This window comes from Falco punctatus, assembly GCF_963210335.1.
Source record: "Falco punctatus genome assembly, chromosome: 4".
Taxonomy (NCBI): Eukaryota; Metazoa; Chordata; class Aves; order Falconiformes; family Falconidae; genus Falco; species Falco punctatus.
In genome coordinates, this window is record NC_137583.1 from 100,324,053 (window position 1) to 100,339,672 (window position 15,620).

The 15,620-nt window shown below is 38.3% G+C and overlaps 1 protein-coding gene across 6 annotated transcripts in view; it reads right to left on the reverse strand.

Moving 5' to 3' along the window:
• The window catches only part of METTL6 (methyltransferase 6, tRNA N3-cytidine), a 52,962-nt gene extending 37,524 nt beyond the window's left edge, over positions 1 to 15,438 (reverse strand). For all 6 annotated transcript variants that reach the window (XM_080387308.1, XM_080387305.1, XM_080387309.1 and 3 more), the window contains exons 1-6: positions 14,060 to 15,438; positions 13,605 to 13,965; positions 12,463 to 12,597; positions 11,070 to 11,240; positions 9,437 to 9,578; positions 6,626 to 6,763 (exon numbers count right to left, since the gene is read on the reverse strand). In XM_080387308.1, coding sequence (XP_080243434.1) covers positions 6,626 to 6,763; positions 9,437 to 9,578; positions 11,070 to 11,240; positions 12,463 to 12,597; positions 13,605 to 13,886 — 868 coding nt within the window. In that variant the 5' untranslated portion in view covers positions 13,887 to 13,965; positions 14,060 to 15,438. The remainder of the gene's footprint in view (positions 1 to 6,625; positions 6,764 to 9,436; positions 9,579 to 11,069; positions 11,241 to 12,462; positions 12,598 to 13,604; positions 13,966 to 14,059) is intronic.
• Between the last annotated feature and the right edge of the window lie 182 nt (positions 15,439 to 15,620).

Genomic DNA, 15,620 nt, shown 5'->3' on the forward strand with positions numbered 1-15,620 from the left:
AATGCCACTGTTGCAGCCACAGTTTTACTTGCATGCTTTTTGAGCATGCCAGGCACATTCTAGCTCCTCTCTTTAAATTTTTGAAAACAGCTTTATTAATATTTTAAGGATATTCATCTTTGGATTTTTATTGCAGTACTACAAAATGCTGCCTGACACCGCATTTCCTGCCAAATGATAGGCTAGCCTGGCACACGAACAAACCATGTTGCTCCTCCAATTCATTAGTCATTCATAAGAAGCCTTTCTTTTACAGAAGTACTAACACATCTTAAGATCTGTTATAACCGCAAAAATCCCTCTATCTCACTGATCTACTATGGGTGACCAAATCAGACAAAAAGCTCTCATAAGCAGTCTGTACAAATGAAGTATAAACTGTGCATTATGGAATCAAGGTTAAAGCTCTCACCACCAGTACCAGTTGACAACTGGTCTGGGCTATTGAGAACATCACTGCCCTACTTTAAGAGTTATATGCGGTTCATGTTGTAGTGTCTGCTTGTGGTATTTTCTTTTCCTTTAGGGTTCAGTTATGTTCTTTTTAAAAAACCTTTATTTAGTGGCTTGGAAAGGATCCCTTGTGTAATAGGGCAGGCTAGTATTTTGTATAGAGGAAAGTCTGTAAGAGGAAGATTTTCCAGTATTTCTAAAATACATTCTGGCTCTGTATAAGCTTGATTGTTTCAGTTTACTTCAAAGTGGGTTCTTCTCTCTTCTGAGTTCTGTTCTTATTTCTAACAGTCTTTCTCTTGGCTGTCATGTCCCAGCTGAGTACAGATCAAGAATATACAGATGGCTGCTGATCCTTCATTTATTAGCTGCTTTGAAAATCAAAAAAAAAAGCCTGAAATTGTTACTGGAAGCTGATCGAAAGCCAGCAAAAGTCTTTAGTGGCATACACTGTAGAGCAAAGAGAGCATGCTACTGCATCAGGTGGAGAGTCCAGAACATCTGCATATTCAACTTCCAACAAGTGACTTACATTCATCCAGACAAGAAGTTACAAATGGGATGTTCCCTAGGGCCAAGTCCTAAAGGACATGAAACAGCATCCTTGAAAATATCTTTCTGAGGGCAGTTAAGAAAAAAATGTATAGGTTTTGTGGCTTCTTCGAAGTATTTTTCTGTTCCTATGAAATTTGCTTTGCTAATAAAACAAGTAGAACAGAACATTTATTGTATTTGTGAAAAAACAACTCTCCTCCTCCTTCTCCATCCTCTTCCATCCTGCTTTTGCACACTCCGATTTTAGCAAAACAGCAACAGGTCTGATACATTTAAGAGAAAGAGGCTACCACCGGATGACAAAAATTCCAATTGTCATCTTTCATACCAAAATAAGAAAAAAGCCAACAAAAAAGCGCCTAAGTTTCAGATGCAAAAGAATCCCATATGCATGAAGATATCATTACCCCATTGAAGAGCAGCTTCTCTGCTATTCAAAGTTTACTACAGAAATCCAAGGGTCCAGAGAGGTTGACTGTATTAAAAATACTGAGTGGACCCTAGACAGTAGGCAGGCTGTGACTTGTCTGCTCTCTGACTTCCACTACAAACTACCCTGTTGTTTGCATTCTAAGTTTTCTAGATACTACAGGCATCAGAATCCTAAGCTAAGGAGTTGATATGGCACATCTAGCTTAAATAAAGACAAGACAGCACAGATACCCCAGAATAGAAACCCTGAAAAAGCACTGAAGTGACAGTGAGGTATAAAGCTTCTTACAAGTCAAGGGAGACAAACAAACCTGGATTTATATTTTCAGTCACACAGATGCCTTTCCAAATCTTTCACTTCATATATTCTACAAGCATGCATTGGTTACACCTCTGTCCTCGGTAAAGACCTTCAAAAGCAACTGAACTTTCCAAGGAAGAGACCTAAGTCTTACTGAAAAAGCAGGTAAATGTTCCCAAACAGAATCACTTAAAGTCAAAGTACACCAAATCACTAGTCGTTTGGAAGAATCACATAATCTTTTGCTTGTGCCCTTGTCTTCCCCGGTTTCACAGCAGCAGTATTTTCTCCCCACTGCAAACACAATGAATGGTGCACATCAGCCTGGGAAGCTGGAATGAAAAAGGTTCTCTAATGGAACATCTTACCTGGCTAATAGCTTTTATCTTTGCAAGCAATCCTCTGTGTGCCTCCCCACTGTGTAGGCTCACCATCTGCCTTTGTTCTAATAAATGAACTCAGATTACAAATACAGAGTGCAAACATACTCGTATCCTGAACCTACTGCACCCAAGGGCCATTCTGCAGAATGTATAACTAGTAAATGTTTGCTCCCAAATGTTTGCAATGGCTCACAGTCTTTCCTAATAACAAGAAGCACAACCAGTGAAAAATTCATCATAGCTACACTATGGAAGGTAAAAATCCATAAACAAAGACTCACCTATTTTCACTAACTGTACCTTAACACTACCTTTCCAATACAAAATTCTGCTTCCCAGATAGTCTTGTGTGTATTACTAATATCACACACAATTAGATGCTGCCTTTCTGACTGCCTGCAACTTCAGCCTAGTTTTGGAAGCTGCAGGCTTTCATTCCCAAAATTTCACCTTTTAGATGAACAACTCATTTAATTGCACGTCATCACTTACCTCTGAGGCTCAGAAAACTTTTTTCCCAGAAGCTTAAACACAGTATTACCTTTTTTCCTTCCCATATTGATGCTCAACATTGATATCCTCTCCAAATATTTTTTTTTTTCCAAATAACTTTTCCAGTAAAACATTTCCTAATCGGTAACTTGTATCTCTCAATATATTCAGATGTATACACACTATATCAAGATCAAGAAAAGAAAAAAAGCACATATACCAGTTTTCTCCTATGAGACCAAGGCTGCATGTTTTGCAGTTGGCTGATGATGCTTATAGATACTAGAGTTTTAGATCCTACTTTTAAAGCACACTGTTTCATAGAAATTATGCACAACCAACCATGGTGATAGTGTTGTATCAACTACTTAAATATTCTGCCTTTGGAACCTGCAGGTACCTGAAAGATGCACAGAAATAGTCTTTTAGCTATCAAATGAACCACACAAAACCTGCTGATTTTAAACCACTACTTTAAATGGATTTTTTCAGTAGTCCTAAGGAAAGAAAGCTTACCCATGCTTACAGTATACGCACAATGCATGCGCAGATTTCTGTCTAGTCTTAGCCTGTTGCCAAACACATTAGACAATATCAACCAAACATGACAGAACAGTAAAGAACACAAAATACTAGAAGACTCAAAGGCATTATATTTCTGTAAATTTGGTTAAAATAGCCAACAGACCTTGCTCATGTCCTCACTGAGGTGCTGGCCCATTAACATAATCCCGGTAGAAGACATCAGATCATCCCACACTGGAAAGTGACATTTGGGATTCCCTAACTGCAGGAAAAGGTTTAACCAGAATTCATACTTTATTAAACCTCAGAGAACATAAGCACACCAAAACATGACAAAATAATAAATAAATCAATAGGGTTTTCTTAGTCTTGCTACTTCATTAATTACTTGCTTCTATTCTAAATATTGCTCAGAACAGAGAGATGGCATGAAGTAACTTACTACTAATTCTTGCCAGTTAAAGCAGTTAGTTGAGCTTAAACAAAAGAAAGGTCTTCCACAGGCAACTGAGTCAGTCTCAGCAGTCCTCATTGATTGAGGACAACTTAAATCAAAGGATAACCAAGGTATTTATTACAATCACGGCAGAGTAGCTTGTTTATGCAAAGTGAGCATGATTCAGTGCACAAATATTTTTTTCAAGTCCTTTTGACACTATTTACCCTGATTACCACATCTCCCCAAAGGCAGTCCTTCAAGTAAGGATAGTAGGTACGGTTATCCTTAGCATGTGATACTTCTGGTAAGCTTACAAGAGCTTGGAAAGGCTGAATGGATTGGGGAGAAGTATATCCACTTTACTTGGCAATAAAACAACCACAAGCACCCCATCAGTTTTTGTGCCTCACATGATGAGGCAAAGATTTCTTAAAGCTGACTCAACTTCCTCAAACTTACAAAGTTACAAAAACTTGCAACGATTAGGAGTTCACAGCAGCAGAGGCACAGAGACCAAATAAAGCTTTCTGACCATTCATCTCAAAAGAACATCTGCCGTATGACAACTATAGCTGAAGGCCTTTCTGACAGGCGCTAAAATTTCCAGGTCTGACTGGAAATGAGACTGAATGAGAAAAAAATTAGAAATACTGCTCTCCATTTAATGTGTTGCTACACAAGAAGTGGCAGTAGTTCCTCAAGTAGATATACTCAGAAACACTGAAGCTACAGCCTGCCACAAAAAGATGTATTACTGTTCCAGCAACAGTTAGTTCAGCGTAAAAATTAAGTCAATGGCTGTCCACAGCTAAGTCTGTTGGGTTGACTCCCTTCTGATTAATATTTTTTAATACTTACCTACATTTCATTCCCTTTTTGGGATGCCCAGTTCAGTGCACTTGCCTTTGCATATGCTAACATGCAAGGCAATCCTTCAGTCTCATTTCTGTGCTGTATACTCCAAAAGGACCAAACATCCAATCCTATAAGGCATTTGGCATTACAGGGTTCAAACTCTGCTAAAAATCAACAGAGCTCAGACTACATGCAGTCATTGCAGAATTGCTGAAGAAAGCCACAAAAAGGCGATTGCTCAGATTAGAATAATGCTATCGTTACACCCCTTTTTTACATATTTTTTCATTTACTATAAATGTTACTAGACATTTATTTCTAGTATGGCAGAAAGTGCTAATGGATTGCGCAGCAGGGGTCAGCAATGCATAAATCTCTGGGAATACTCTCCATAAAAAAAGGAGATGTCACATAATAACCCTCCTCAAAGAGTCATTAGAAGAATTGTGTGGTTTAATCGCTTTTTCCTCTGAGGCCAAAGTTTGATGATGCAATAAATCCAGCTTTGGGGCTCATGGTATCAGACCAAAAAAAGCTGTGGTGCCCTGACACAAAGCAATGTTCTGCTGCAAATTTATTTATTAACATATCAACTGAGTAAGACCTCCGGCAGCTCCCATGTGTTGAAAAAATTCTGACTGGTTAACTTTGTAACATTAGGCCTTATACTGGAAATGCTATTTACCCCTTTCCCTCCATGCACACAGACAGTGTTAAGAGGGCTGGGGGCGGGGGGGTGGGTGGGAAATAATCATTATCACATCTTATGGCTAGTTTGCCATAAACCAAGGCAAACACTAACTTCTGGTCCCCAAAAGATGTATATGACTGGGTCACGTAGCAACACACAAGTCCAGTGGAATGACAGCCTGAGTCAATCACATACTAATATATACTGCAAGAGATGAAATCCCTACTCAGAACAGGGCCACCTTCAAATAGAGCCACAGGTTGTTCAATGCTTTGCCCAGTCCATTTCTAAGTATTTCCAAGGACAGAGGTTCCACAACCCCTCTGGGCCCTGTCCCAGTATCTGACCTCCCCTTACACAGAAAAAGTAAAAAACCACTTAGTATTTTATTGGAGTTTCCCTTGTTGCACCTTGTGTGTATTACACAAGATCAGCACAGCCCATTGCACAAGTCACCAGATACTTCTGAGCTTACTCTGTATAGAGTAGCTGTTCAAATGCAGGTTAAAGACCCAGGCACGTTTTTGGGAATATACCATCCAAGTACAAAGAACAGGTTCTGCAGTGCAAGTGCCAGAGCTGTTGAAAGGAAAGGACAAAGTTCCTTCCAGCAGTTAAGTCTATGGCAAGCTATAAGCCATAGCATCAGTACAGTGGCTTTTAAGTGATAGGAGCAGCAAAGACCAACACCTGTCCCGAGTGTGCTAGAAAAGAATTAAGGCCTCTGCTCAGTAAAGCAGCAGCTGACTACACATGACATAGAAGAAAGCACTTCTGACTCACTGATTTCAGCTCCAAATTGGAACCTCAACTATTTCTGTTCATCAAATGAAGAACATCTGAAATTAATTAGGGATAAATACAACCTCATCCTCTAACAACTTTTTTCAAGCATAAAATCAGACAAATTATGATCTTATTTTGAATATAAACATTTCTTTACATATGTAAATGATAAGCACATTAAAAAGATACCATTATTAAAACACCAAATAAGTTTACATTACATCACTCATGAGTCTGCTTCATTCCTGTATCTGAGAAATTATACTCCAAAGTCCTGCAAGTACTGAAAGCAGATGAAATACCACAACCTTTAACAGGCCACAAAAACCTGAAGTGATAGGAAACACAGGAAACATTTAAAATATAGATTTTAATTAAAATGGAAATAATAACGATGATAATAAGTAATGAAAACTACTGCTGAAAATTAACCATATTTAGCATAACCTGATCCTCCAACAATGCTACACTTCAGATTCACTTTAGAAGCAGGAATACAGACACCCAACAGGTTGCCTGCATCACTAAACCATCTTAAATTTGAATTGGATATAGCATTCATATTTCATATCAGAGGATGAAAACCAACAAGAGGTAATGGATGCAGTCATTTCTAGTTTACCAGAAAGGTGAGCACAGAGGGAAACGCTATGTGCTAGCTTCCATTTCAAACAAGCAATGCTGTTGCTAATCAGCAAGAATTTATGTCTTACTGAAAGGCTTTTGAAATTTGCTTTGAAGAAAAACTCTTGGAATACGCAAGTCTTCTTTCCTATTCACAGTTTCTCGCTGCACATATTCATTGACCACTTGTTCATATCCCTCAGACTTGAAAAGCTGAGACAAAAATTCTGGAAGAGAATTTTTTAAAAAATAAGATTAAATGTTATGTTTAAACTATTTTTAAAACACTAGTCAGCATTTATATAAGCATATGTTCTTATGTGTTACACATGTAAATCACACAGGCCTTCAGATTTCAAGCTGTTCTATATGCAGTAGACTGCTGAATAAAAATCAATACAGACCTCCTTTAGAAACATCAACCTAAGCAAAACAGCTTGCAGAACTAGGGCTTAAGCTAGTTACTTGATTTAGTTTCCAAAACTTGCCACATCTCTTGTTTATATTTAGCTTTGTCATTCTCCTTGTGACTGACACCAGTGCATTTTCACTTTGTGCAGCTGACCTTTGCTAGCTGAATATATCATTTATTTCAAATATTTCAAAGGCAATTCAGCCTTGTAGACCCATCTCTGCTTGAGGAAGAATACCACCCTACGTTACCAGACAGTCACATGCCATTGCTCAACAGGAAAATGGATGAAATGGTGAAGTAGATATGGTGGTACCAAGCTTCCACTAAGTCGGACTGAAAGTATTTTCCACAAATGAAACAATCTTACTCAAAGCATATCTCCGTTAGGGAAGACAGAAGTACCTCACAAACAGGGTGACTCATGCAGCAGAGAGGGCTATTCATGCTATGGACTTGTCATGTTAATTAGAAATCATCACTTTTCCTTTTTTGCACTTTGTTTCATTTACTCAAGTGATAATTTCACAACAAATTTAAGACATTCTAAACTTGAGCTACTTCATAGAAAACAAAGACATGCCATTTTTTCACTACTCAGGGGAATCAGCTCAATGAAACAGGTGATCATGTGGGTACAGGAACTGCAGCACTAGAAGAGATGGTGTGTTGAGGAAAGAGACCACCCACTTTGGTGGTGGTACAGACTTACATCAATCTAAGCCCATCATGAAGCCACGCATACTGGTTGTAAATATAGTGTGTGCATGTAAAATGGGGGACCTACATCAATGAAATATAAATAAACAGCACTTAATTGTGAACCTATTGAAATCTCCTTAAGAGGAAGTTTCACATTTTTCATAACACAAAAGTACAACCATGATTAAAAAATGGTTTTAAACAGTGGAAGAATTTATTTTTTTTCCCCTCCATGGAAGATGCTCAGTGTTATCTGAGGCCAGACATACTGTAAATAAGCATCATTCAGATCATCCCATGCAGCAACTACTTGGTGTACCAGTGTAGTGCTAAACAAATGGTAAATAGTATAGGTTGCAAACTGTGTGGAAATGATGGGAATCATGTTTCTAGTAACAAAAGAATTCTCAAGAATTAAACAATTTTCATATGAAAATCAATGAGATGAATGACATCATAACAATTAAAAATAGGAGCAGAGGTGGTCTACAAGACAGTCACAGAACAGCCCAAGAAAAAACAAATGCTAACATGAGCAATATATGAAAAATTTTGTTTTTTCTCCTTCTTTCCTCTTCCTCCTCCTTACCTCAGTTCTTCCCCCAAACCAAACAAACACACTAGCAAGGAATTTCTCTGTCAGAAACAATTCTAACACGCAATAAAAATGGGGTTTAAAATTCCACAGCTAGGTCAGTCTTATTTATGCCCTTTAGCATCCATTCTCTTTGTAAGAGTGAACTGTTTAAACAGAACTAAAAACCACTCAACAAATAACAGTTCTAGAAATGCTTCAATGAAGCTGTAGCACAGCCTGTATTATCTTAGATTTCATCATTGTCCTATAAAGAATAGGAGAGCTCAGACAAGATTAATGGGTTTTATATATCAGAAGCAATTAGGAAATAAGTTATGTCATAAAAAATGAATAACATTTACTTGGCTCCAAACTGGTCTCTTCAGTGGCCGTATTTTGCTTTAGACTAAGAACAAAGAGCCCAACAGAAATAAACACACAGCTTTTATTATATAATGCCCTATAATTGATAGGGGGAAATAACAGCTCACTAAAGTTGAGCATACGGAATTGGGAGTTAGAAGACAAGCTATAATTCCAACTTATTGTGAGAGTCTAAGCAAATTCCTTCATGTCTCTGTGCTTCAAATTCTTCACCAGTAAACTGCAATAATCACTTTCCTTCCTAAAGCATTACAAGCACTGAACAAAAAACTGTTTAAATACTGTATCACATGGAAATATTTTTTACATTATCTGTACTAAAAAAAACAGAAGACAGAGTGACCACAGCTAGTTAGTGCTATCTCAGCAGGATTTGTGCACAAGCTTCTCAGCACCACAGTCATGGTTCTGCTTTAAAAGTCATTCACTTCTTCAAAGACCTCATCTTGCACACCAGAAATAGCCTTGCAAAAAGAATGATGGCAAGATAACTGCTTAGTAGCTTCACAAAAATAATACATTATGTTAATGAACACCAGTATTTTTCCCTTAGATAACAAATCTGAATGAAATTCAGCAAATTCAGAAACTGCTGCTCTTGGCACATTATAGCACAGACAAGCAGCCTGTAAACACGGAAGTGCTCCAAAAAGTCCTGCCAGTCTAAATCCCCTCTTCCTCCCAAAAACAATAGCAAAGGAAGTACACCAAGATTTAACAGTTCATCTTTATAAAACAAAACTTCCATGGGCACGTTGGCAATTCCCTGAATCAAGTTTAAACAGAAGATTCACAGAAAAGAAAGCACTCTACAGAATGTCTTACCTTCAGTAAAAAAATACGATCTTGTCCCATCTTGTCTAACATAAAAATTTTCTCCAAGTTTGCTGCCAGATTTAAACCTGAGCATTGCATGATCATACAGTCCATAGTCTCTGAACAAGACACACTTGCCTGGTTTTAATACCTGTCACATAATATATATCTGCTTTAATAAGGTAAATGGATTTAGCCATTTAGAGATACATTTATTTGTATACACATACAGAAACATACACATATAACTAAGACAAGGTATTCTTAACACATTCAATACAAAAGTGATATACATATTGAATTAACTTCCTGTGCCACAAAAAAGGTTGCACATAAACTGGATTGTCCACTCTTAAAAAAGCTTCCTTGTGAACAACAGACTACAATAGTTCTAAGACATGTGTTTGGGTGCGGATCAGCTAAATAAGCTTTTTGCAATGCTCTTCAAATACAGAAGAAAGAAGAAGTTACACAGTTCAACAATAAAAATCAAGTCGTAACAGGGCATTTTCTTTGTTGGGTAGTATAAAGTCTAGCATCTGATTTTGCTTAATGATTAACAATGAAATGTTCATGTGAGAAAAAATGTTGCAATATAACAAGAAATAAAAAAGGAACAACTTCAGGAAAATGGGTGTTGGTTGTTTTTTTTTTTAATTGCTCTTTGATAAAGAAAACAAGCCATAAAGAGTTTAAAATTTAGAAATACATGGTCACCGGCCATGTTGACTTTAGATATCTGATGCATGCAACTTCCCTACCTCACCAAATACCAGCTGTAAGTGTTAGAGCACAAACTTGTAAATTTGTGCAGAAACCTTCAAGCCAGTTAAATGGGCCAGGCACTTCCACAGAGAAAACAATAATTAGTCTTTTCACATGCATGAGCTAAGAGCCAAACCTGACTTTAGGAAACAGCTGGAGACACACCAGAAAAAAAAAAAAATCTAACATTCCCTTTTCAAACTACTGATGATAAAACAGGGTATCTGATAGTACAAAACCACAAGTGCACACATAAGCATAATTTAAAAATATGTTGGTTATTTCCCTCTGCAGTCAATATATGACATCTCAGGGAAATTCAGAACAATCACAATTCAGATTGTTTAAACCACCCTCTGGATGGGCCTATCCTAGTCTACCAACTAACAAAGGCAGCCCAGGGAGATGAGTCTCTCCAGATCAATGTTGATCCCTGAACAACCCATTTTAAATCACCACATATCGAGTGTGTTTAATAGTAACAATAACATCCTAACTGCAAGTCCCTGTACCTTATGGAAGTGTATTTTGATTCACTGTCATTCACAACTTCTCAACATAGCTATTTCTGCAACCCATAAACATTATTTGTAGCATACAACTTAGAAGCTGAAGTCATAGGTTCAAAACACCTTTTTGTTATGCTTATGACATGCATTAGGCCAGAATCCAAATCATGATACCAAGACAGAAAAAAACCCCACTGTAAAACATACTTTAGTCCTGTATACTAGGTGAACTAACTATATACATACATGGAATACAGTATTAAATATCACCTATTACAACAGGGGTTATTTTCTCTGAGAAAAAAACTGTACTTTTAAGCTATAAAGAAGGAAAGTGCTTTAAAGACTGCAAAATCAGCTGGGTTTACCTTGTAAATGTTCTTCAAGACAAGATGCATTTTTTCAGGATGAATGGCAGAAAGCACAAATATAAGTGTGACAACATCCACAGAATCTGCTGGTATATTTTCTAGAAGATCATCTTTGGTAAGATCACACTGGAACACTTTACATCTTTCAGTACTGTATAAGGCATTTTTCTAGGGAAATGAAAAGAGTATGCTTCCGCTGAAAATTAGCAGCATTTGGTTTTGCAAAAAAGTAAAAAATATGTGAAGCTAATCAGTAGAGCAACACAAAACATGGTGGCAGAAGAACATTAACTTCCAACTGGCAATTAAGGCAACCAGAAATTCTTTACTGCATACTAGAATAGTCTCTTTTTAGGCATTTGAGAAGGAATGTGCATTAAGACAGTCCAGAAAACACACCGTTTCTGTTTTACCAATGCTTCTACTCTTTAAAAAATACTGAAATATTATTAAAAGAAATTCTGTATTACCAGGTGATCGAGGTACAGCTCTTGAGCTACAAGTAGACTGTAAACAATTTGGGTTCATGTCACGTAAGCTGCAGCTGGGCTGTTCTAGCCCACAGTTTTGCTGGGTAAAAGGAAACGTGGTCTTGACAGGAAAGAAGTGAGAGCTGTGGAGGCAGACACCACCAAGTCATCCAAAACACTGGATACACACTCAGCCCAATCTCATCTTGCAGTGCAGCTGTGGCATCTCTGGGACCTGCTGTCCTCTCCTGTTTGCCACATGTATTTCCTCCCATCTTTCCCATGAGACATGTAGTATGTGTCTTGTGGTTCTCAGTCACAAATGTGCCACAAGAGAATGCTTTCAAATAACAGGTACATAGAAATTTACCTGTGATTACAACATTAATAAACTAGGAGACTTTCAAAGCCCAAAGTCCCCCACCAGCCCTGCTGGCAGACTTAACTTCGGGCTGCAGTACAACCTACCTATGAATAAGTATAAACATAGCTATTTCTAATCAGGCTACAAACTTCCCAAGGAGAACCTTGAAAAGAGCACTATGAAAGTTATTGTCAAGGATTTCCTCTGCCCCACAAATATCAAAGGCAAACTTCCATAGCAAACAAATTTTGCTTGTACTGCACAGTCAGCAGACACATATTAGTGCTCTCAAAAAGCACAGTCTTCACAAATCATTCAAATAATATACATGTATTACCATAATGCTACAATTCTACACTGAAAAACTAGGCCTCGAGCAATGGTTTGGCTTCTTGCATAGAAGCTCCACTGAAATGGAGCAGTCTTGATTTTTTGGCAAAAGCTATTCTAGCCTTCTTATGAAAAGGAAGGCAAGATAAGTGTGTTGTTCCAGTTATTTGTGATTTCAGAAGCTTCTAAAGACACTTCAAAAGAAAGTTCTAAATATCACACCAACCTTCACATACTCAACAGCTCTAGGAGAGAAATCACAGGCATACGCAAAAATATTCAGATCATCTTCTAAGAGTGGAAACAAGCAGTTCCCAACCCCACAGCCTGCTTCCAGAATGGTCAGTTTCTGATCTGCAAACTGGGGAGGAAGAAACCCAAGATAAAGCGTATAATTTTTCTTTTCCTCGTGATATGAGCAGAGACACTGTTCAATAAGGATGTTAAAAGCTATAATCAATTTTAATTACCATTTATTCAAAAACCAAAGTAGGCACCCGGTGGATAATCTGACACTGCAGACCAGAAACCTTGATTTCTGCAAAATTATTTTTTTTAGAAATTTTTTTTAGAAAATATTAATATTTCTTTATTCATCTACCCCTTAAGTAATCAGTATACTGTTGTACCATTTCTGTCTTGTCTTTCATTCAGTTATAATGAATATCAGATGCATTGGGCTATTCCCCTTAATGACATTTGTCACAGCACTCTCCAAACTAGCCAGCTGCAATAAGGTCTTTTACCATCTCATACCACCATACTCTTCATGCCAGTCCCTCTACTACCTTCTCCTAGTCTCTCCTCATCCAGTGCATGCATTCTTACTCTCTTCTCTCTGCTTCTTTCTCCTCTCACTTCCTCGGCTGCTCTCTCTTCATTGGCTGCCCAACCACTTAACAGAAGCAGCCACATCTGCACTTTATCTACATCAACGAACCCACCACCTCACTTGTATAAGTTGTATAAGCCAGCCCACAGTTGTATATTAGCAATGTTAATTAACCCAGCTTCATTCCTCTACACGTTTTGCAATTAGCCTGTAATTCTGGATGCTTTTCTTCAAAATGCACTTTCTGAAGTGCACCAACTTGCATCTGAAAACATTACATCACAGAGAGACAATCTAGGACACAAAACAAATATTCCAGCTTTCATTTTTAGTATCCAGTGTGGGTCAATTATAAACTGAAACTTAACTGATGCATCTGATTCTGAGGAGGTATCTTTGATATTAAGAGAAACTACACAGGGCACTGCAGACTTAACAAGTGGCAGCTCTTACCCTAACGGCTTTGTTACAAGTATGATTAAATAATTTGGAAATAATCAATCCCATCTTTTGCAGAGGAAGTGTACAGATCTCACCTCCCGAAACGCTTTTAACTCTTGAAACTCTCTGGTTGTCCAATGTCTGTCTTTGAAGAAGTTGGTGCTGTTTCTTTTGTAAAATAGATCCCAGTTCTTCTGTGCTTCTTTCTCCAGTTTTAGTTGCTTGAACTCAGACACCAAAACCCGATCATTTTCTAGTCTCTCAGCTTCTTCTGGGCTAAGGATTCTTGCACTATGGGCTTTTTTTTGGAAAGCACCATCTTCAGTAGATGTTGTTACTACATTTAAGTGATTGGCTGATGTCTTTTCTTGGAACATCCTCTTTCACACAAATATGAATGCCAAAGGCCCAAGGGTGATTTTTTTCTTTTCTTTAGTGCATGTTTCCATCACTTAACTTACATAAAATAACCAAGGACCAAGAACCAGAAGAAAAAATGAGGAAGAGTTACAGTGTGCACTTATTATGATTTTACAGTGTTCTGTCCTACCTGATGGACTGCAATACCACTGGATATCTCTTAATTTCAGAAATCCTCCAAACTGACAACTGCATACAACATCACACTGACATCAAAAGTTAAAGATGACACTTAACAGAGTCTGCTGGTTTTCCCTCTGCATCCTAGAGAGCTACCTAACAAGAGAAAGATGGTGCAGCTCTAAGCTTATTTTACTAAAACTGACTTTAACAGGCAAACAAGGGTTTTGTTTCTTGTTAACCACGGTTAGAACACCTCAGAAAAATCATAATTTAGAAACAGGTGACATTTAAAAGTCCCATTAAAGCTGATGAAACAAACAATATTCATGTTAGCATTTCTTTTTCCTGCTCTCACCTCTGTGAGAAAACACTGGTGAAAATATTACATTTAGAACACCATGTCACTCAAACGAGTGAGTAAAACCAGTACTGTGACCAAAATGCCCATAGCTGGCCTATGTCAGCATGCCTTCCGCTGCCTCCTCCTGAGAATCCACACTGGTTTTAACAATCTCAGGTGGGTTTATTTTCAGAAGTTAACAAAAATGGAGCAATGTAAAGAGTTCTGCATAGGCTGGGAAGGGACCTAAATCTTTTCTCTGTTGTTAAACTAGTTCTGACCCCTGTCTTGCCGCGAACATCCAGATGCTGGATGATGACACATGCAAATTAAATCCTGCAGGGCCCAGTAACTCCCAGGGAAGCCCAGGTAGCCAAAACGTGCCACTTGTGTATATCAGTGCCCAAAACCAGGCACTGGTGTCGTTTTACCACAATGGAAATCAGGAAAACCCAACAATACCCTCCCTAAAGAAAAAAAACCCAAACAAAAAAACCAAAACCCAAAAAACTACCCCCCCCCGAAAACAAAACACACATCCCCCCAACAAAAAAAAAAAAAAAACACCCCAAAAAACCCAAAAGAATTAGTAGCACTTCACTTACGTATTTTATCTTACATGATACACACACACACACATAAAATACAAACACGTGCAAATGAAATAACTATCAAGATTTTCCCCAGCTTCACAGGAGACTGACACTGCCTTTTTCCTTCAAAAAGGTTATACAGTCTCTTGAAAGTCTCCTCAAGAAGAGTATATCCTCAAAAAAGGCTTAATCATCAGAATTTCTACTATATGCCTAGCATGCTACAAAAAGATCAACGTTTATATTTCCTCACAGGACAAGCTAGGAAAAAAAACAACCCAACAACAAAACAACAACAAAAAGCGAACAAACTAATTCTTTCACTGACGCATCTACGCTCAGAAAAGGCTGTGCTGAGAAGTTAGGACGATGGCAAAAACAGTTTTAACACCCTATGTTTAGGCTAAAGAGCCTTTTAAAGGTGTTAAAACACAGCTCTAAGACCGCAAACAGCTAATACCTCTACGCACGTCACCGGTGCCCCACCGGGAGACCAGCTTCCCGCCACGAGCTGTCCCTCAGCGGGGCCCAGGCCGGCACCGCCGCACTGCACGTCCCGGCTGGGACCCCCCCCGGGACCCCCCCGCCCTGCCCTCCCGAGGGCGGGCAGCGCCAGGCTCCCACCTCTCCCCTGA